At 36.2% G+C, this 23861-nt stretch overlaps 1 protein-coding gene across 1 annotated transcript in view; it reads right to left on the bottom strand.

The window, feature by feature from the left end:
- Positions 1-23861, bottom strand: part of LAMA2 (laminin, alpha 2) — a 613484-nt gene that overhangs the window by 165261 nt on the left and 424362 nt on the right. The window contains exons 31-33 of the mRNA XM_011951660.1: positions 23259-23393; positions 9030-9154; positions 2105-2191 (exon numbers count right to left, since the gene is read on the bottom strand). Coding sequence (XP_011807050.1) covers positions 2105-2191; positions 9030-9154; positions 23259-23393 — 347 coding nt within the window. The remainder of the gene's footprint in view (positions 1-2104; positions 2192-9029; positions 9155-23258; positions 23394-23861) is intronic.

Consider the following 23861-nt stretch of genomic DNA (forward strand, 5'->3'; position numbering starts at 1 on the left):
TAACCTGATCATTTATATGTTAGAGACGATGAATGCAAAGCTATAACAACATTTGAGGACAGGAAAAACAATTTAAGTCACTCACATTTGATACTGTATGGCCCTGCTCATCTATATGCTATACAAACCAACAGCTTTTATCGATTAAATACTCCTGGATATTAAAAAATAAATTTTCTGGAATCATTCTGCTTTAACACTATACTTGTTATTTTAGTGTACCCTTCTAGCCTTTTCTATACGCATGCTTTTGTAGAAAATGTAACTACAGTGTATAAATGTAGCTACACTATAATTTTTTTTCATGAATTACTGTATATAATCCTTTTGATGCCCAGCAATGCTTTTAGTCACTATCCTACTGGTGACTATCCTACTGCAAGAAATAAGTATTAGTCTAACCATAAATACCAAAGCACACTGGTGGATATTAACAAGTATGTACTTGTATCACCTATATCTATATCCAAATGATGTACATATCTTCAGAACAAATGGAAATATTTTTAGATTTGGTGTTGCTGTGAGTTATTTAATTGCTGCTAACTTCTGTTGGCATGGAAATTATGAATCCACTGTTTTATATATATGCAAATATTGGATATTGTGTTTAGAGTTACCACATACAGATTTATTTAGAAATACATTTTACAAATGTATAAAAATTGCATTGGGATTTATAAAAGTTAAGCCTAATTATTTAGTTACTTATTGCCATGATGAATACAGCTGTTGCTTGCTATATAAAACAAGACTCTTAAGTGGGTGCTGATAATTAGTATTAGTTTATATTTGCAAAGAAACTTATTTAAGTGTTCTTCGGAGAATCTAGCAAAGGAATGGGTGAAGCAGGACATGGAAAAGAAAAACTCTAAGGGTGTGATTTCAGGTGATGTTCTAGTCTTAGCCTGATTCCATGGAATGCTCTGGAGCATAAAATAAGATCTCAAAACTTGTTCCACTTAGGGGCCAAAGAGCTGGACTTTTGTACTCTCATGCTGGTTAGCCATGGGCCACTGCAGGAAGGTAGGGTAAGCACTCAGGCCTTTCTTCCTCTTCTGTTGGAGAGAAGGCTTCAGTGTAGGTGCCTAGGCAGGGCATCAACAGTGTCCTTTACACACTTATTGTCATAATATTAGTGTAAAGTAGGTGGCCTATCGATGATTCCTGAGATAATAGATGAGGAAAATGGAATGTAGCTAAACTGTTGGAACTGAGCAAAGTCTATGGATCTTTATAAAACTTTTATGCTGCTAGCAATTATGCTAGAATTATCATGTGTGTATAATGTTAGTAGTTAACATTAGTAACTCTCTGTTATATTAGAGATAATACCTAAAATGTACTAAAAATGGTGGTGACAAATTTGAATATCCAGGATACTGATCTTACAGAAAATATGTATCTGGAAGATATTAATTGCAACCTTTCTAGACAGTGAGTTTGTCTAGAGAGTAAACTGTATTCCTTAGTTTACCATTTGGATTACATTCAGAATTCAATTTAACAGCTGTATACATGCATCATGAGATTTCATAAGCAATATGGTAAGAGAAAACATTTAAATCATATTGTTTGCCTACTGAAAAGAAAAATTGAATAACAAATACTTTATTATCTGGGTACTAATTAAAAATTCTTGATATTATTTATATTTTGAGTTATGTATACACTTGCTGGTGTAGTGCCACAGTGTTCAGAACAATGATGTGAATGCAGTTACTTCCAGACAATATTTTCCAGTGCATTAAAATAAGAAAAGGGTAGCCAGTTTTTTATTAGTAGTAACTACTGCTAAGCTTTTGAAAATTGATTTGTTCTTACAAAATTATATATTTATATATAAAATTATGTATATATACTAAAGCATAAATTAGATAATTGTGAAATAGTTTGGAATCTTTGAGAAAGTCTAAACATATGGTGGAAATAAACAACTTTCTTTGGACAAATTCTAAGATACACAAGTAGTTTTGAAAGCATTATAATTTAAACTACTATGCAAATATTGAAGTTCTTCAAATAATGAATGTTTTCCTATTGTGATCTTTTACCATATAATCCCTACATATCATTACTGTGTACATTTCATGGCTGTTGGTACCTTTCACAGTACTGGCCTTCGTATCCCCGTGGACAAGACGTGCAGCGGTAGTCATCAAGGCCTTCTGTGACACAAGAGGGGCTGAAACTGAATCAGAAAGAAAAGGATTGCAAAAAAAGTTTCATCCATTTATTTTATAAAATAGTATTCCTATCCATTATCAAGGTTTTTGGAACCTACTTTTAAGTGGTGATAAATGCCATCCTTATAATTAGCTGAAGTTCTTATTTAATGGTAAGACATCACAATGAAAAACCATTAATAAGAGTAAACAAATACATACTGTTTGGTTTAAATGATGGATTAAAAATGCATCACACAAGGCATGTTAATATTCTGGAATTTAACAATGATGTGACAGCCATGAATATACTAAACGTCCAGCAAAATTGTCCTATTGTTCACTAATCAAAAGAAAAATCTGACTAGAATTTATGCACATTGTCCGATAGTAGAATAGCTATTACTTATTATCTTTTAGGTTAAAAAAAAAGCATAAAATCTATATAATATTTTTTTCTTGAAAACTCAGCTCAAATGGCCACTGGTGCTTCAAGACATGAAGTGTGAATAAATGTTTCACTTGGAATAAAAGAATATCTTTTCTAATTTACATCCAGATTTCAAACTACATTTTACTTTGAACACAAAGTAATGTGATTTAGTGTGAGGAAAAAAGGGAAAGCTTTTTCTATGAAAATGACTATTTTATGGTATTTTCTAATAATTAGGTCTTATAGAACTTCCCCAATGTTTTTACTACAATGCTGGTAGACCACAGCCGGTCTGTCTTGCTCCAGGATTTCTGATGATCTTACTCTATAAAAAAAAAAAAAGACTCCACAAGACTTGAAAACTAAACTATATTAGCGTGTAGTTTTGGGTTGTTACAAACTTCTCTCAGCTGCATTCCCATTAGATAAAACTGAGTGATGCATTGGAAACTTGGAAATTAAAAACATGTATCTGTGGCAGAACAATAATGCTGCACACACCATTTTTCTTTTCGCTGCTTCACTAAATCAGTTGATGCTGAACACGCAATAACAGGCCAGGCCCATAGCTCCTTTTGGTCAGGTGCCATTAGGACCTAATGTTAATGTCTTCTAATGCATTACATCAATAGTACATGAACGAGTAATAGGCTCTAACTTTTGTAAAATTTGTGAACAAATTGATCTACTACTCACAGACTCATTATCCAACAAATTTATTTTTGCCTTCACAAAAAATAAACTTATAATTGACACCCTCTGCCAAGTTTTTAGCTCATTCATTTAAAGCCTGATACTGAGTGCACCTGTGTATGCATACTCACGCACACGTGCACACACACACACACACTCTCTCTTATACAGATTTTAGACATTTCCAGTGAAACTCTAAAGAGCCAGTATGATTAAATTACATTTCTTTATAGTAAAATAATTAAATGTCAACAAATAAATAATTAATAAAGTGTTTACTATATAGGAATGTAGTAATTCTTGAATAGTTGATTTTTTTTTTCAAATTATGATATTATGGTGGATTGCACTGTTTCCTTATATCTCATAAAAGGTCTTCTGGAGGGAGTAGGGATTCCATCTCACTTGAAGCTTGAGTTTATTCTTTCTGTTCACAACTCCCTAATCTGCTCTCAATTCTCATTTCGTCTGCAGGGCTACTCAGAAATCCTTGGGCTTTTCTCATGGTGACCATCTTTTACGTTTCCCTATGGCTGCTAATTCCAAACTCCCATCATCTGAATTTTAAACCTTTACAGAGTCTGCTCTCTGTGTCATCTCCTATGGACACTGCAGAGATAAATGGGTTTCTGGAAACCATTTCCTTCTGGTTTTTATCCCAGTTCATTGGTTGTTCCTTTTCAGTTTCCTTTGTTGGATCTGTGGCATGTCCTTGATCTCTTAACGTGCTTCACAATTCAGTTTTCTGATTTCTGCTCCCTTCTCCTCTCTCTTCTAAATGATCTCACTTAGTCCTAAGGGATCTAAATATTGTGCCTACCTTCACAGATTTAAAGTAAGTTTCTCCCCATCCAAAAATACACCAGATCTTTCCCAATTTTCCCCATCCCAGTCAACGGCCACTCCATGTTTCCATTTGCTTTGCCAAAAAGCATGGTGTCAACCGTGTCTCCTCTGTCACACTCCACTTATCTCCTATCTGCAAATGCTGCTGGTGCTTCCATCAATAACACCACTGGATTATCCTGTACCAAGACACCTCTTGCCACTGGAAGATTTTTAGCTTTCAGGACATTTAGATATTCATTAGAGCTTTGTTGACTTCATCTCCTAGCACCCTCTTCTCATTCACTCTGTTCCAACCACCCTAGCCTCCTGTTGTCTGCCAAGCATGGGCCAAGCATGGGCCTGTGTCTGGGCCAGTGCAGTGACTTTTTTCTCTGAGGGGACTGTTCTTCCTGCAGGTATTCACATGACTCACACCATTCACATTTCTGCACAAGTCTCATCTCTTTGTGAAGATCATTGACCACCTTATCTAAAATCATACCTTAGTCACTCTAAGTTCATTGAGGCTCCTTTACTTCTCCTGGTAGTACTTGTCATTACCTGACATTACATTATATATCTACTTCTTTATCTTACTCTCTTATAAAAAATATAAGCTCTAGAAGGCTAGGAAACATGGGCTGTTTTGTTCACTTATATATTCCCAGTATGAAGAGTCATGCCTAGCATTGGGTTGGGCCCTCATTAACTTTTTATTGAATAAAGAAATAAATAGAATATTATGTTTACTTTCAAGGAATTTACAATTTCGTGTGAGAGACAGATATGTACACATATAGGACAGGAAACATATCTTTTATCTATTCATAGTGTTGGGATGGAGTACATGCTTAGTAAATGTTCATCTTCTGAAAGAATGATTGAAATAATTCTGTATAGTAAAATGTGTTAGTTGTATATAAAATGTACAAAATACACGCTGTGCTATGGATAGGTTTTGTGGCAGAGGTAGGGTTTGAAAAATGTCTTGAAAAATAAATTAGATTTTACAGGGATTGTCTCAGGGAATAGCAAGAGCAGACTGCTAATGATGTCTAGGTAAGTGCAAGAAATGCCAAACTTGGCATTATATAGAATGGTGTTGAGGGCAGGGAGCCTGGAAAGGTAATCAGATTACAAAGGGTTTCCAATGCTCAAAGGGTCTGATCTTTCCTTGGGAAGGCACTGGAAACTTCTAAGGGTGTGTGAGCACTGCCACTCTGTTATAAGAGTTAAATTTCTACCATATTTGTTTTGGTAAGAGATAATGAGGACTTGAACTAATGCCGTGGAAATGAGTCAGTAATCACTCATCATGCCTCCATATTTCTCACTGACTGCACAGATTGAAGTCATAAATTGAGATATCTCAGCCTCCTCCATCTATTCCTCAGAATCTGTTTTTATGTCTTGAGGAGAAGTGCCTCTTTTCTTTGCCCTGGCTGGTTTCTTTGCTTCACATTTTAATTATTCTCTTCTCACCATTTATAGGTCTTCACTTTGTTAATTAGCCTAATATGTCCCAAGCTTTAGATGGTGATATTAGTGACTCATGAACTCCATTTAGTAGGTTTTGGTTAAAATTTTTTTCAAAAAATGTAAAATAACAAAATTAAATAAACAGCATGGTATATAATACATCTATTTAGATATCTACACACACAAGTTTTTGTGGGTTTCTGGCTTATGATATGAAAAAGTGTTTCTTACAGTGGTTGCAATCAATAAAGTTTGGAAATCACTGAACTTGCCATTTTAATTTGATATTTTGATTCAGTGTCTTTTGTATAAAAATTTACTCAAATTATACAAATCACATAAAACAACAATGAAACAAAAATGAAAACACACTCTTACTGATCCTGCTAACCAATCAGGGTAGTATTCTACCATTTTGTTCTTGAAATTTCTTAAAACTGTAAATTAAAATTCTGCTTTCATTACTGATGGTCAAAATTCATCAATGACTCTTACAGTGTAACCACAGGACCAACCTGGGCCTACCCTGTTGATACCAAAACGTCAGGTTACCTTTTAGGTATAACAGAGCCAAAAACTGCAAGTCGTGTAGCCTAGGCATGTTCAATAGAAAAACTGTGGCCTCTAACAACACCAGGAACCAACTATTCCTCCCCTTGAACCAACAAGAAAGGGACAAAATCAAAACCTGAACATTGGCACTCCTTCAGAAATGAGGGGTTCATTGGCTCAGAAGATCTAGGGCTAAAATCTGCCTCAATATACTTTATTGTAAGTGATCAAATTTGAAGCCCTCCAATCAGACTTTGCCAAGCCAGCATTTCTAAATCCTTTGCCTTGCCTTCTGATCCCTTGAAACTTTCCTCATATCCCAAATTAGGGAGACAGATTTGAACCTGACTCTTGTCTCCTTGCTGACTAATTTTGCAATAAAGCTTTTCTTTTCCCCAAAGTCAGTGCCAACGTTATTGGCTTCTATGTGCTTCAGGCAGCAAGCCCATTTATTTGCTCAATTACAATAGTCAGTTGCCACCATATTCACTGGGTCTCCCTTGTGAAAGCAGCAACTGATGCTGTTCATTGCTCTTCTCTCCCTTGGTGTCAATGGCAGTGCCGCCCGGGTTCCCTCTCTTCTGACTGCTCCTGCCCTGGCTCTCCTTTTTCTTCTTTCCCAACATGAAGTCCTGTCTTTCCTTCTTTCTATATACTAGCTTTGGATAACATTAGCCTGGGAAATCTTATCCAACTTTAATTCACTTATTAACATATCTTTTCCTTCATCTGCTCCTGCAATTTTCAGATTTCCATTTCCTGCAGCTATTTGCATATTTCCATTCAGACAGATATGTTCTATCAATCTGAACCTATTTGAAACATAAATTATCTTTCTTCTCTAACAGCTCTCTCCTGGTTTCTCTATTTCAGTTAATGGCACCACCATTTTCGGGGGCAATCTGCCTAAAAACCTCAGTCTTCAACTCCTGCCCGGACCCTCACCCCTCACATCTAATTAGTTTTCAAATCTGTAGAGCTGTATTAAACAATTTTCTCACATTCATTCCTTTGTCTCCATTCTTGTTACTATTACCTACTTCTGGTTCTAATTATCTTTTGCCCATGCGAGTATACTAGCCTTTTAATTGGTCTCTATGCTTTTCTCATTTGCCTGTTTCAATTCATTATACTCAAATCTATTATAATAGTTTTCCTAAAATGTGGCTATAATCATATTAACCTTTTTTTCCAAAATAAAAACTTGTAGTGTTTCCTTATTACATAGAAAATTAAATAACTATTTCTTAGACTGGTATTTAGGGTTTTCTACAATATGGACTTTATTCTCCCATTCATTTTCATCTGCGATTATGAAATTGTGTCTGAACTCCATGTTCCAAATTCTGTTACTTATTAGGTTTTGCACATCCCTTGTATTTTCTAAGCATTTGCCCATTTAATTTCCTACTATTCCCACCAGTGAAAATCTTTAAATTAATTATTTAAGATCCATTATACATGCTACTATTTCTTTTCATATGTTCCTGAAGCTTCCGGTATTAAGTGTGGTGTTTTGTGCCTTTGAATTCTCTTTACATTTAAGTTGATACCCTTAACACAGGTTTTACAGTGAGTTCCTCCAAAAAATGGCATGCTTCTCTTGTATATTTCCTGTAGCTTTTATTATAGTGTAATCACCAGGGAATTATCAATTAGTTATTACATTTTTCTAATCCAAATGGCTTACTTTTTAAAACAATTAAATACATAGCATTATGTTGTTTAAATCTGGGCATGAAGGAGAAATTAGGAAAGAAAGACAAAAATAATATTATTTTTCATACACCTACTACTTGGTCCCTGGATGAACAATAAGACCATGCATATTATCCTCTTCAATATCCAGCTTACCTAAAAATTTACATTTGACACCCTGTAAAAGGCTTGTGATTCCAGCCAACAAAAAAGAGGAGCTTTCAGAGGAAAAGGAGATGATTTACAGGAAATGTTTTCAGAATCATACAAAGCCGAAGATGAAGAAGAAAGTGAGTAGGCACAGGTGCAAAGATCACGTTGTCTGAATTGCTCTGTGGCTCTTTAACACTCAAGATAGAGTGTCCAGAATTCTAATTCTGAACAAACTGCCATACATTATTTTCAAAAGCAAATTCTTAGAGTAAAACTGCCCTGCCTTACTGAAGTCTATAAATCACTTAACAGAAAGTGCAGGTAGTCTGGGCAAAAAGGTAAATGAAAACACCTACGGTTTTCATCAATATATAAACCAGTGCAGAATCTTCAGACAGCACTGAAAGAAGATATTCCAGCTTTTGTTTCTTGTTAGGGCTGTGTTTCCATGGTACCAAGCTCAGACCATCTTAAGAAAAAGGAGGTTGTGATTTCGGGAGTTACCTTTTTTTTTGGAGCATAACAATAAGTCACCTGCTTGAATTGTACAATTTTTCAACTGTTTTCTTGATAATTATTTCCAAATCTTGAATCAAACACATAAAATAAATGGAAACAGCCACAAAAATTATATAATATGCACCCGAACAATCCTTCATAGCTGATATTATGGGCAGAGGTATAAGTAAACATTAGACAGGTATATTTATGAAACAATGCATATTTGTGTATGTGTGTGTGTATATATATATATATATAAAATTTGTTTTATAAACATATCTTACATTAATATTGGTACTTACATTTTAAGTAATAAGTATTATTTACTTGGGGCAGAGTTTCAAAGGAAAAATGAACCATAGAGTATTATATACTCACTTTTGTCATGTTTTTATATTATTAAAAATATCTCTATCTTAAATTGAGATTTTTATCTACATGGAAAAAATAGCCAAATCATAGACAGCCCATGTGCTAGACAGATGGCATTTCTGATTGGGAAATGTGGTTATATTTCTCAATCTTACTTGTTACTGGAAGAAATCAGAGGGCAGGCACATTGCTGACAGTCATTTGGCAATCCCTTGACAATTCCATAGTATCCAAGAGCACATCGTTCACAGAAGTCACCGGCAGTGTGATGTTGACAATTCTGTAAAGGAAAGAAGTTTGTTTTTCATTTAGTGAGAGTTAGGATGTAATTTATCATACAGTCCCTAGCTATGAATGTGTGTCTATGAACACATATACTTTCTTACACACACACACACACACACACACATATACACACACACACTTTTATCACTGACAGAGAACTCAGTCTTTGATATAAATATTTTTAAAGAAGCTCTTTTATTTGAGAAACTAATACCTAGCTATTGTAGCTACACTGACAATAAGAGTTTCTATTCTCTTTTCCCTGAATCAATCGCTATGTAAATGTTTCTCCTACTCTAAATTGGGGAATAGACTTCAAGAGTCTCTAAAATTTATTATTTCTTCTAGGCATTTATGTTTCTTCATATCCCAGATTTTAGCTCTCTGAGATGTTAGAAAAAGGTGCTACAAATACTGTGGCCTTGGTACATGCCCACTAGTGGGCTTTCTGAAACCACCTCAAAGTGGAAAGCATAGATGTAGGTGGTTCTTCATAAATACAGAGGAGTCAATCTAAAACCAGCAATCTCAGATCAATATCTTCTTTTTTATGCTTGCATAATAAGAGACATTGGAGTGATATCCTTTAACACCTTTCCACAAGGAAATGAGAATAGCTTCAGAATAGTGTGTAAATAGCTTCAAATTAAAATTTTCATGAAGCAGAATTATATTTAATGCAATAATCAATTATGCAATAAGAACTTAGGAAGAGCTACATGGAATGAACTGAAACAGTCAATGAAAGAACATCCTACCTTCTAGAAATTTATGTAAGCTTTGGGAAAATAATAATTAAAAAAAACCACCTGCCAAAAAATAAACATGGCAGCAAGAATGCAACATTGAATGTTGTTTTGTGGGAATGTGATCCTTGCATCTGAGAGTTGAGAAAAAGGAAGAAGGGAATTTGGAATTGTGTTTTAGCTGGATTTTATAAGACAGGATTTGGACTGGTCAGAATAGTGACTTACATCTTATAAACAATATCGAAAGAAAAGTTGAGAAACAAATAAGTCAGTAACAAACTAGATGGACATGTTAGTGAACTGGCTTCCTGATAATCTCAGCTGGAGCCACAAAGCTGCCTGCAGGCTCTATACTGAACTTGGATGATATCCCATAGACTGGGCTCTGCTTCATTTAATCAATCAAGAAGAATGTATTTATTCTTCTTGAAGAATGTTTCATGTGTCGTCTAATGGCCAGACAATTGTTGGTATGGAATGTGTGGTAATTCACAACAAACAATAGCTGACGTCATTTCCACCACAGATATTGCCATGGAATTAATTTTTGCTTAGAACTTCTGCTAACTCTTTCTGAGAGTTTATGCTATTTCTTGCAGTGAAACTATGACATTGCCACAGTGAATTTTAGATCATTTAGTTTTTACATTTTTCGTGTTATATTTGAAAGTATATTGTGACATTTACAGATTTTATAACAATGTGAAATGAATCTGGTTTTTCCAATATGACAAGGTGCAAATCTTGTCATTTTTTTTGTTTGTTTGTTTTTCTTTTGAGACAGAGCTCTGTCACCCAGGCTGGAATCCAATGGCATGATCTTGGCTCACTGCAACCTCTGCCTCCTGAGTAAAGGGATTCTCCTGCCTCACCCTCCCGAGTAGCTGGGACTAAAGGCACATGCCACCATGCCCGGCTAATTTTTGTATTTTCAGTAGGGATGGGGTTTCACCATGTTGGCCAGGCTGTTCTCGAACTCCTGACCTCAGGTGATCCACCTGTCTCAGCCTCACAAAGTGCCCAGCAAATCTCAAATCCTCTACTTCTATACCTCACCCTCAGTCAATGATGGCTCCCTATTTTAAGAGATAAGAAAGCTCTAATTTCAAGTGTCATTGCAGAAAAGCGGTTAGCAGAGCAAAATGATTTGTCATATTTTGCCATTGATTTAAGTGCCATAATCCTCTTTTATTCAACCATGCAAAGGAACCACCATTTTTTAGCAATAAAAGAGCCATTCTGTATTTAACAATAGCATTATGAGAGATAACGTCTCCAAGATAAAATAATTATCTATTATCTATTATAATAATCCAATCTAATTTGGATGCTCCTTTGGTTTCCTGGCAAACAATTCAATGTCTTGCCACATTATTTTCCATCCGTTTGACATTCGTTTCCATCCTTTGTCTGAAGCTACTCTACTCCTAAATTGTTTTCCTTGCCTCCTGCCTACCCATTTTCTCCAGCATCTTCATTCCCTCCTTTGCAGGCTCATTCCCATTAATATTTGAAATTGGTCAAGTCTTTCCTGTCTTAAAAAAAAAAAAAAATCTGTGAGGTCTCAAATTGCTCAGCAATGTCTATCCTATTTTTGATAATCTTTTTAAAAGACATTGTTTACATTCCTGGTCTCTACTTCTTCATCTCCCATTCACCCTTTAAACAGGCTTCCGGTTTCACCATTAAACATAATACCAGGATGACCCATAAGATCTTTGTTGCTAAAGCAAAACTTAGAATCATCAGGCCTCATGATATGTACGTTTTCTGTAGCCACTGATATTTCTGGATACTCTTTCTTTGAAATTTTCTCTTCCCATGGTTTCTTTTTCTTTTTCTTTTTTGAGACGGAGTCTCACTCTGTTGCCAGGCTAGAGTGCAGTGGTATGATCTTGGCTCATTGCAGCCTCTGCCTCCCGGGTTCAAGCGATTCTCCTGCCTCAGCCTCCCAAGTAGCTGGGATTACAGGTGTGCGTCACCACGCCCAGCTAATTTTTGTATTTTTAATAAAGATGGGGTTTCACCATGTTGGCCAGGATCATCTCAATCTCTTGACCTCGTGATCTGTCCCCCTCGGCCTCCCAAAGTGTTGGGATTACAGGCGTGAGCCATGGCGCCCAGCCCCCATGGTTTCTTTAAGAGTAAGCCAGTTGATGTTTCTCCCACTTCTATGGCTACTCTAATTCTCTTTTATGGACTCTTCCTTCCCTTTCTGTGTAATATAATTGATGCCCTTAATTCTAACTTTGATCCTCATCTCTTTTTTCTCCTCCATATTTACCTTGGTGATTTCATCCATTACTATGACTTCAGTTAACGGTGTGCCCAAAACTCTGTATTTTATGTATTCAGCCTGGATATCTCTGATGGGTTCCAGACTTCCACTTCTAATTGTTTCTTGAGTAAATATTGTATAACACAGAAGCGCCTTAAATTTGAAATGACCACAATTAAGTTCATCTCTTGCTAAACCTGGGAATACTCCTGTATTTCTCATTTCATCTGAGGTCACTGTCATCCACTCAATTGCCAAGGTCAGCAACCTAGAGGCCTCTCTTATCCGAGGTGTCCATCAGATCATCAGTTACACGAGTCTATTACTCTCTGTTTCTTGACTTTCTTGTTGCTACTATTTTCATCTGGCCACTGTCATATTTTACTTGGATTATTGAAATAGCCTCTTAGCTAAAGATCCTGTCTCCATATTTTCTTATCTGGTGATTTCTCCACACTGCAATCAGAGTGATCATCCTATGAACATATCAGACCATGCCCTTCTCTTGCTTGAAAAGCTACACTAGTTCCCAAATGCAGTCAGGATGAATAACAAGCCATTAGCATGGCAAGGAAGAGCTTCATTATCTGCCACCCCGCCCCGCTATGCCTTCACCACCACAGCGCTTACCCCTCTATATGTAGCTGTAACCACCGCTTTCTTTGCATATAATGCCATAGCCACATGGGGCCATCTGAAATTCTCAAATTATGCGATACTCTGTATCACTGCTGAGACTTTTCATTTGCAAATCCTTAGCTCTAGAGTGCATATCGGGCTAGCACCTATTCATTTCAGCTCTCATTTTAAATGTCAGTTTCTCTGAGAAACATTCCCTGATGCCCTAAAACTGGCCTAAATGCTCCTTTTAGTGCATCAAACATGGGAGGCATTCAATGACTATCTTTGAATGGCTGAATGAATGAATGCATATTTCAGGAAGTATAGATGAAACTGGTCATGCTTTTTCAGATGAAAAAGCCCAAATTTCAAGTGTCATTGCAGAAAAGTGGTTAGCAGAGCAAAATGATTTGTCATATTTTGCCACTGATTTAAGTGCCATAATCCTCTTTTACTCAACCGTCCAAAGGAACCACCAGTTTTTAGCAATAAAAGAGCCATTCCGTATTTAACAGTAGCATTATGAGAGATAATGGCTCCAAGATAAAATAATTATCTATGAATTCTAACTTCAAGTCATTCAGCAAGGGGTCATGCTGATGAATAAGTGTTAACTGGGGAGTGTTTTAAGAACATATTTTATAGTTATAGAGATGAATGTGCCAAAAATACATAGGACCTTCAACAATAATTTTCAGCATTTTACTTTTGCAGTAAAATAATTGCATAATGAATTATTTTATGTAACCTAAATATAACATTAGTAACTCAATTAAAATCCTTAAAGCCAATAATCATTACTAAAAAGACAGAGATTCAAAAATATGATTTTGTTTCTCTTATACCTGTAAGTCTACATAATTTCTTCAACAGGAAAAGCAAATATTGTAATCTTCTCTGGACAATCTTGTCAATCTTTCACAGGGTTGCTGACATACTAAACTTGGTTAATTGAATCAAATGTCCACAAACACACAACACATAAATCAGGAGCCTCTTTTTGAAACTTTTTTGACATACCCTTTTCATGTGACTTTCCTGTCTGCTTTGAAATAGTGTACATAATATTTTTTCTTATATAAAAATAAGTCTTTAGGAAAAATTTCTATATTTTGGATGCCTAATGATAAGCTTAATTATATTCTCAAGAGTGGTATGTGCTAGTATCTCTTCAATAATACATCAGAATATATTAGATTTGTTAAGTTTTTTTTGCATACTGGAAAATTGTTGGTATATATTCCTTCTACAAAATCAAATGAATATAACATTAATATTATAGTATCTCGGGCCTAAGGTGAGAAATTACTTAACCTAACCTTCTTAACATACAGGAATGCCTTCTATACTTTCCCTGAGATATCATTAAATGCATGAATTCTTGTAAGACAGCTTTTTTTCATCTCGCGTAACCTGTGAAGTTTTTCCTTACAGTGAATAAAAATTTCTTGCATTCTAATTTTCAGTGATCCAAGTTCTGCCTTCTGAAGTGATGAAAATTAAGTCTAATTCCCTTTTCCTAGGGAAGGTCCTCAAATATCTAAGAATATTATTAACTCCTAAATCTTTGTTTCAAGCTAAACATTTAGCAATCTTACTCAGGGTTTCCTTCAAATATAAGTCTCTAGCCGTGATTTGCATATATATTAAATGTACTTCCTTCCTTGATTTGGATCTTACACAAGTAGCAATGCCCTGTGTTGGCACCTAGTGAATCTGCAATCAAGTAAGGACTCTTACTTCACGTGAATTGCTAATACGTGTCATTTCCTCTGTTCTTTCCCCTAAACTAGAAAATAAGCTCTAGAGGGCAAGACCCATGCAGTCTTCATATTCCTAGTACCTATCATAGGCCATGGACCTGTATATTGGAAACATAATTAACAGATGCCACAGGAATGAACAAACAAGTGAGCTTACCTGAGTTCAAATCTTTTCTATTAATCTCATCTTGTTAATTGTAATTCATAGTTTCATCTGTCAGGATCTTTTCCCACCATCCAACATATTAGATAATACTTTCAGCTTTGTTATCTGAATATTTGATAGATCTCATCCAAAGCATTTACAGATATTTTGAACAAAACAAGGTCAAATACAAAGCTTATGCCTCATCATTGGAGATATCACTAGAACGTACTCTGGGTCACACATTTTTAGCAACATATATGCCCATCAAACTATTAGCTGGCTAACATCTGGCTCATATTTTCAATCTTGTGTGCAAGGATACTACGAAATAGCTCATCAAATGCCTATTTAAACAAAACCAGCATTTGAATCATGGATAAGGCCTCTACTGCTTTATAATGTAAGCAAGTTATTTAATTTCTCCAGCATTAGTTCATCAACTGTAAAAGAAGAAATAATCTTGTCTATCTCATAAGTTTATTGTAACAATAAATGAGAAAATCTCTGTACAGTGACCTGTTTTGGTCCTGGTACATACACAGTTTGGGACACATAATAGCGGTTATTATTTTTGCTGAATTTGAGATATGATGTATCACATTGTCTGATAAACTTGATATTTTACTGGGATTTAGAAAACTAGGTTTTCAGATATTATATATACAGTAAACCTAGCACTTAGTTTGATATGTGTTATTTTGAGTGAAGCTATTCTTTTTTTCAATTTTTAATTTTTTGTAGACACGGGGCCTGTGCTGACCATGCTGGTCTCGAACTCCTGGATCCTCTTCTCTTGGCCTCCAAAAGTGCTGGGATTACAGGCATGAGCCACTGCCCCCAACAAAGTGAACCTATTCTGATTCCTAATGAGCACTGTTTATTTTTTCCACAGTTGACATATATTTGTTAAGTAAGCAATACTTAAATTTCATTGGCGATCACAATCAATCTGTTTCCTACATTTTATTTTCCTTTATAAAACCTGGAAAGACGTTTTATTGCTTAGTATCCTGTGACACATTTTATGGTCTCACAATTTGTCAAGTGTTTTCCATATATGACCCCTAGTCACTTTTGCAGATTCTGTCACGACTCTAAGATATAACTCACTTGAACTTTCAAAATCAAACTCATTTAATCAGCAGAGTGTGTTTACACTCTCTCAGCATCTGGAGAAAGCAGTTTGTGGTGGATTTGAAACCTGCTTCTAATAATTTTTGGTCAAGACTTTATGGGTTGCTTACATTTTCTTAGCATTAATTTTCAGAACTTAGTATAAGGCTAACAATCTCTATTTTGGCAAGGTTGTTAGGTAGATTAAATAAGGTTTACAAAACAAAAAATTAGTGAATTCTAGTTACAAATCTAGTTTACTGAAGATAGTGTTAATTGATTAAATGTTTCAGGCAACAGCAATAATCAGTTCTAGAGATTTATTTTATTATTTTTTTAAAATAAGAATTGTGATAGAGTGAAAATAATATTTCCACAAATTATTTTATCTTTAAAAAGTTGTTTGAGCTAGCTAAGGCTTCAATATTCCCATGTGAAAAAAAAATAGGAGAAATAATTCTGACTACAGGGTGTAGCAATGATTAAATGAAAATATCTTCCTTCGGTCTCTCTCTCTCTTTCTACTTACCTATGTGTGTGTACTAGTTACTGTTAGTTCACTTATCTCCCTCTCTCCCCTTGGATTCAGTATCACATAGGTTTTATTCTTCAAAAAATTTTTTTTTCTTAAGGAGCAATAGTCACTGAGCTATTCATAACATGTCTATGTATAAGATTTATTAATGCCTAGGATGAAGCAACAATTATCTTGCAAGTATCATTAGGTATGATGAAGAGCATAGTTACAAAGTGATCTGGGTTTCTTGGAAATATTTAGTCTATAAAGCTTTCTATAGTTTTCTTTCCTATACACTTTATATTTTCAGGGTAAGGTGTGAAGAAAAAGAAAAACAAGATAAGTGAGTGCCCATCTCCAAATATCATCATGTTGGAGGTTAAGGCTTGCTATGGCCTGAACAATTGTGTTCTCCAAAAATTCATATGTTGAAATCTTGTCTCCCAATGTGATAGCAACAGGAGAAGGGGCCTTTGGGAGGTGATTACATCATGAGGCTGGAGCCTTATGCGCGGGATTAGGGCCTTTACAAAAGAGACCCCAGAGAGCTATCCAGTGCCTTCCAACATGTGAAGACAAAGAAAGAAGGGGTCATCTCTGATAAGGAAATAAACCTTCCCCAGACACTGACTTTGCTGGAGATTTGATCTTGGACTTCCCAGCCTTCAGAACTGTGGTAAATAAGTTTCTGTTATTTATAAGCTACCTAGTTTATGATATTTTGTTACAGCATCCTAAATGGACTAAGACAGTAAGAAAATCTAGCATAGTGCTAGACATAAATTATTTTTACATTTTTTGATCAATTATCAACTGATTGGTTCTTCAACTATAAATGGTAGATAACACGTATGGTAATAATCATCTTTATGATCATCATTATCATAATTGCTTTTATGAAGCATACCATACACTAAGTAATGTTCTAAGCCTTTTATTGAGTATTTCATCAAATCCTTACAAAAACTCTGTGAGTAGGCACTATTATTATTTTCATAATATAAATGAAGAAACTAAGACCTCATTAAGGTTAAATAAATTGAGTAGGCTCACACTGCCAGTAAGGGGTGAAGCCAGGATTTGAATCAAGGCACTTTGACTGCAGAGTTCATGCTTGCCACTATACCAAAGTGGAAGGCATTGCACTGTATAATGGATATGATATGAAACTGAGATCCATATTACACATAAAAGAGAAATCAGTATGCTTCGGTTTCCTCAGTTACAATGTGGGAGTAATAACAGCTATTTCTTATTTGCCTCATGAGGCCATTTCAAAGATGAACAGAGTTGCCTAAATTCAAAAGTTGTGAGTTCCATGAAAGAAAATATAAAAATTCAGAGCATAACGGTTTATACCAGCTGTGCTTGTTTAATGGAAGTATTTATTTTTTACTTCATCTAGGGATTACTCAGAAAATAGACATGCTTTTAGAATTCTTAGGGAACAAAAGTAGTCATAATAGTCAATTGGTCAAAAGAGGACAGTATAAAGATGATAATTTTAATCCTCATAAAAATCAAATTAAACTGCATTCTATATAAATGCTTCTAAATTAATCATATAAAGCAAACATAACTGTGTTAAAAATGCCAGTGAAGATTGCATAACAAAAATGCATTTAATTCTTGCTTAAGAATGTGTATAGATTAACCGTCCCCCAAATTACCTATTGAATTTTTCAGGCAAGCAGATGATGAAAAAATAGTATACTAAAGCAAGATAGTAATTATTTCTGGAATTCATGGATGGCTAATATTAGCTATTTATTTTGTCAGTAATATCATTTTATGGTTCTGTTTAAGGTGGATCACCTCTTAAATGCATCTGCATTCCTACCCCACTCTCCACAATTAAGCATATGACTAATTTAAATATCTTATTCTGATTGAAATAGGATATATTTAATAAGCTAGGAATAGAAATAAGTTTTCTTAACACGACAATAAATGTTTTTCTTATACTAAACATCAGCATCATACTTAATGGTGAAAGTCTTAAGGCAATCATATTAAAATCAAGAATAAAATAGAAAGCTGATTATTTTGGGAGACAATTAAAAAACATGAAATTATTATTATAATAGATATAGCTTTTGACAAGTAAAAACACAATTATAATATTTGCAAATAATAGTATTATAGGCCAGGTGTAGTGGTTCACACCTATAATCCAAGAACTTTGGGAGGCTGAGGCAGGCAGACCACTTGAGGTCAGGAGTTCGAGATCAGCCTGGCTAAAATGATGAAAACCCATCTCTACTAAAATGTAAAAATTAGCCAGTTGTGGTGGCAGGTGCCTGTAATCTCAGCTACTCAGGAGGCTGAGGCAGGAAAATCGCTTGAACCTGGGAGGTGGAGGTTGCAGTGAGGCATGATATCACCACTGCACTTTAGCCTGGGTGACAGGGCAAGACTCCCTCTCAAAAAAAAAAAAAAAAAAAAAAAGTATTGTAAACATAACGATAACTGAATCAATTGATAAACCTCTAGAACTAAAACAAAAGTTATTGAATATCAAATACATGTAAAAACACCTATTTCTAATAGTTAAGGTTTACCAGTAATGACCAGTTAGTACATTTACTATGTTGAAACAAAATAGGTAATGTTTACTGTTAAAATGAAAATGTAAGATACATAGAAAGAATTTTAATATGAGACATGTGTGCTCGATATAGACAACTTTAAAACAGTTTACTGTAAGACACAAAATGTCTGAATAGAGAAGAGTGACTAGTGTAAATATAGCAATTCTTTACAAATAGGCTAATTTAATTCCAATCAAAATTCCAGTAACATGTTTGGGTAAGAGATTGAAATAGTGCATAAAAATGTCAGCTGGAAGAATATGTAAGAGCATCTAGTTAATTAGAAGAGAAGAGAAATAAAAGACCTTGCTTTACCAAATAATGTTAACTTAACATAAAATGAAGGTAAGCAGAACATTGTAGTAAGAACTAAAAGGTAAGTAAAACAAAATGGATTATCTGAAACATCTTAATATCAACAAAATAAATTTGTGTATGTTCGGATACAACAATGTATCAAGGGGAAAAGGAAATATTAATCAGTAAATGTTTCTTTACAGTGGTAATACATATCTGCAGAAAAATCACCTCCTCACACCACAGTAATGATTGGATCTAAAATTAAATCATAAACTTAATAGTAAATACTGTGGGATGTCAATATCAAAATATCTCAACATAGAAAGCCACGTGCCTGGGTAAGATCAACATCTGAATGAATGTAGCTAGAGAAACAAATTGCTCCAAGGATTGAGTCCCAGCAATACCACTATGCGGATTTCAGAGTAATGAAGAAAACTGAGAAGGAGCAGTGTTTGAATTTGAACATCTCCAGAATACCACGGCCTGGGAAGCAAACTGAGCAAAGGGTTTCAAGAAGAATGGGGTGATTCACAGTGGCAAACACAGCTGTTAGATCTAGTAAGGTGAACACGGGTGGCTGTACATTAGCCATTGGTTCCAATACAGAAGAGCAGGTGATAGCCTGTTTTTAGTAATTCAAAGGAGAATGGTTGAAGAGAAATTATAGACAGGAGATAGACAGCTCTCCATTGTATGGAAGGAGAAGAATGAAGTGGTTACTTAGAAGGGAAATGAGTCAGGAGAGTGTTTTTGCTTTTAAGGTGGAAAAAAAAAGTGACAAGATAAGAAGGAGAAGAGATTAGCTAGAGTGATGTCGTCAAGCAGGAGAGGGGTAGAATTGAGAACATAGGGGGAATATGTGATCTTTTCTGGAAACAAGAATAGTTCATCCACAGTAATAGAAAAGAGTCATCATAACTGGGCACACATGCAGAAAAATGGGTGCATGCAGTAGTGGGAGCTTTTACCTCTCTTCTGATAGCTTCTACATTCTCAATGCAGTAAGAGGCAACCCCATCAACTGAGGGTAAGGATTGGAGGGGTGAGAGGAGAGGTTTAGGCTTGAGGATGGAGGGGAAGGTATGAAATAATCAACTAGGAACGTGGAAAAGAAAAAGGATGAGAGAAAAGTGGCATGATTGCAGAGCAGCACAAAGGGTCCATTTGAAGAGAGTGATCATGAATTTAAGGTGAGATTAGATGACACAATTGTCTTTTTCTATAGCCACGTTTAGTTTAGGAGGTGCAGGTGGCCGGGCGTGATGGCTTACGCCTGTAATCCCAGCACTTTGGGAGGCCAAAGCAGATGGATCACGGATCATGAGGTCAGGAAATCGAGACCATCCTGGCTAACATGGTGAAACCCCGTCTCTACTTAAAATACAAAAAAAGTAGCCAGGCATGGTGGTGGGTGCCTGTAGTCCCAGCTACTCGGGAGACTGAGGCAGGAGAATGGCTTGAACCCGGGAGGCAGAGCTTGCAGTGAGCTGAGATCGCACCACTGCACTCCAGCCTGGGCAACTGAGCAAGATTCCGTCTCAAAAAAAAAAAAAAAAAAAAAAGAAAAAAGAAAAGAAAAAGAAGGTGCAGGTATGGAGGAGATAGTAGGATTCTCACAGTGCTGGAGTTCACTTGAGTGAAAAATAAGTAAAGGAGTAGCCAGGGAAATGAGCATTGCAAAGCAGTAATGCCAATGAAGAATCATGACTATTAAGCTGGTTACTACAGTGGAAGCATGAGATAAGGAACAAGAAAAAAGTGTGTGCGTCAATTGTGAGATTACACACATTGAAGCTGAAGTATTTAGAAGAAGTGAACTAGAGAGAAACGACGCAGTGATTTAAAAAAAAAAAAAAAAGGACGCTTCAAATGGAGACCTGAGAGGTACAAGAAACTGAAAGTTAAGAGTAGGGAAGAGTTAAGATCATGGACATTAAAATCACTAAGAATGATGACAGGAGTAGTGCTAGGGAAAATGACAATTAGACAGGGAAAATCAGCAAGGAAGGACATGGGGTATTTAAAGGTTAGTCGGTGACTTTGACAAGCAGATGGAGAGGGGTGCACGTAGAGGGAAGCATGAGAGTCAAAGCTGGGTGCTGTAGAGCAGCGTCTCCAATGTTTTTGGCACCATGGACTGGTTTCGTGGAAGGCAATTTTTCCATGGACTAGGATCGGAGGATGGTTTTGTGATGATGCAAGCACATTACATTTACTGTGCACTTTATTTCTCTTATTATTACATTGTAATATATAATGAAATAATTATACGACTCACTATAACATAGAATCAGTGGGAGCCCTAAGCTTGTTTTCCTGCAACTAGACAGTTCTATCTTGGGGTGATGGGAGACAGTGACAGATCGTCGATCATCAGGCATTAGTTTCTCAGAAGGAGCACACAACCTAGATCCCTCGCAGGCGCAGTTCACAATAGGGTGTGTGCTCCTATTGAGAATCTAATGCTGTCTCTGATCTGACAGGAGGTGGAACTCAGGCAGTACAGTAATGCCGGGAATGGGGAGCAGCTGTAAATGCTAACGAAGCTTGTTCCTTTGTCTGCTGCTTGCCTCCTGCTGTGTAGCCTGGTTTCTAAAAGGCCACGGACCAATATTTGTCTGTGGCCCAGGGGCTGTGGACCCTGATATAGAGGAGGATGGATAATATAAAACTGGCAGCAAGGAGCAGGAAAACCTGCCCCACTTTCAGACTCAGGGGAATGAAGAGAGTGAAAGAAAGTGATGGCTACTGCAGCTGGGCGTGGTGGTCATGCCTGTAATCCCAGCACTTTGGGAGGCCAAGGTGGATGGATTACCTGAGGTTAGGAGTTCAAGACCAGCCTAGACAACATGGTGAAACCCCATCTCTACTAAAAATACAAAAAATTAGCCAGGTATGGTGGTGTGAGCCTGTAGTCCCAGCTACTCAGGAGGCTGAGGCATGAGAATCACTTGAACCCAGGAGGCGGAGGTTGCAGTGAGCCAAGATCACCACTGCCCTCCAGCCTGGGCGACAGAGTGAGTCAGCGTCTCAGGAAAAAAAAAAAGAAAAAAAAAAAAAGGTGATGGCTACTCCTTAAGAGGGCTGCCAGGACAGCAGCCTGCAAAGTGAGAGCTGGGTTTCAGTCAGCATGGTGGAGAGAACATTGAGGGAAGAGGAGGATTCTGCAGGGGATTTTGCCTATTTTGACCATGAGTGCCACAAGGCTCAGTAGAATGGTTTCAGAAGATGAGCAGAGGTAGGAGATGGGCTTAACAAAGATGAGCTGGGGGCAGATTACAGTTTGGGGGACAAGTGATGACAGGGGCAACCTGAATTTCTTACAGTGACTACAATAAAAAGTGTGGAACACATGATTGTTCTGATTGTTCTAATGTAGACGGTAGTGGTAGAGAGTGCAGGGTGCTAGCAGAAACATAAAAAAAAAAAGAGCGACCTTAATTATAAGGGAAATGGGTAAATTATGGGACATCCAAACAAAGATTGCAAAGATTTTAAATAATATCTAACAACATAATACAACCTCATGATAGGTAAAAATTTAAGGGACAAGACATAAAACTGCATCAATGGTGTTATATAAATCTTATTCACAAACACATGTAAAAATTGGTGGGAAACACTTAAAATATTAAAATTTTATCTTATGTTGCATTTGGGGTGAATTTTTTCTTCTTAATTCTTTTCTGTAATTTCCAAATTTTATATAAAGTTTATCTATAAGAAAATAATCAGAAAAAAAAGGCACATGTAATTTTTAAATAGGTATGTCTTCTGGTGCCCTTCTAAGATGCTGCTAAAATTCTACTTTTTGACACGCACAGTGGTTCTCCCAGTTATTTTTTCCTTGCTTTTAAAAATGTAGAATCTGTGAATATCTTTTTCCCCTGCACATTTTGTTTCACACACACGGTTGTGTTCCCTTGCAGTTTAGCCGGCCTCTGAGTGCAAATGCTGGGCATGTGTAAAGAGAAATGAGCACATGGGCCTTGTTCAAGAAAGGCTCAGAGGACTACCTGGCATATCGATGTTTCAGGGTCACACAGGCTGCTGTGTCCATTACATTGACATGGAACACAGGTGCCCAAGGTTGGTCCAGGGGTGCGGCCACCTGGTTGAGAACGCAGTCGATAAAATCCTGGCAAGCATGCCTGAAAGAAAAGGAAGCCAATTAGGACAGCCAAGTTAGAAATCTTGCATTAGCAACGCTTGAGCTCTTCAGTGGCTGCAAAGACAGACTGGCCTTCCCCTACCTGCGGCAGGGGCAACATCACTTACAAACTCAAGTGCCAATTTTGATACCTAATGTGTATTTCTTCCTGGTCTCCAAGGTGTTCAGGTGGCATCCATGTGTAATCAGACTTTAACCAAGGAAAGCTTTTATTTGTAGATACAACTCAGCCTGAAAGAGCTCCAAAGAGTCTTTTTCTTGCAAAAGAGGTTTGTTTTTAAATAACATTGTCATATGGAATAAAGACAATTCCAATGTCTTTAACACCTAAAATATGCTTTTACTGTGCTTGATGGATAACTAGAAAATGTCCAATGAAACACAGCAAAAAATGAAATGAAAAGTGTTATGAATGCATTATTTATACTGATATAATTTAAAGACTATA

The sequence above is a fragment of the Colobus angolensis genome, unplaced genomic scaffold, assembly GCF_000951035.1.
Source record: "Colobus angolensis palliatus isolate OR3802 unplaced genomic scaffold, Cang.pa_1.0 Scaffold322, whole genome shotgun sequence".
NCBI classification, from domain to species: domain Eukaryota; kingdom Metazoa; phylum Chordata; class Mammalia; order Primates; family Cercopithecidae; genus Colobus; species Colobus angolensis.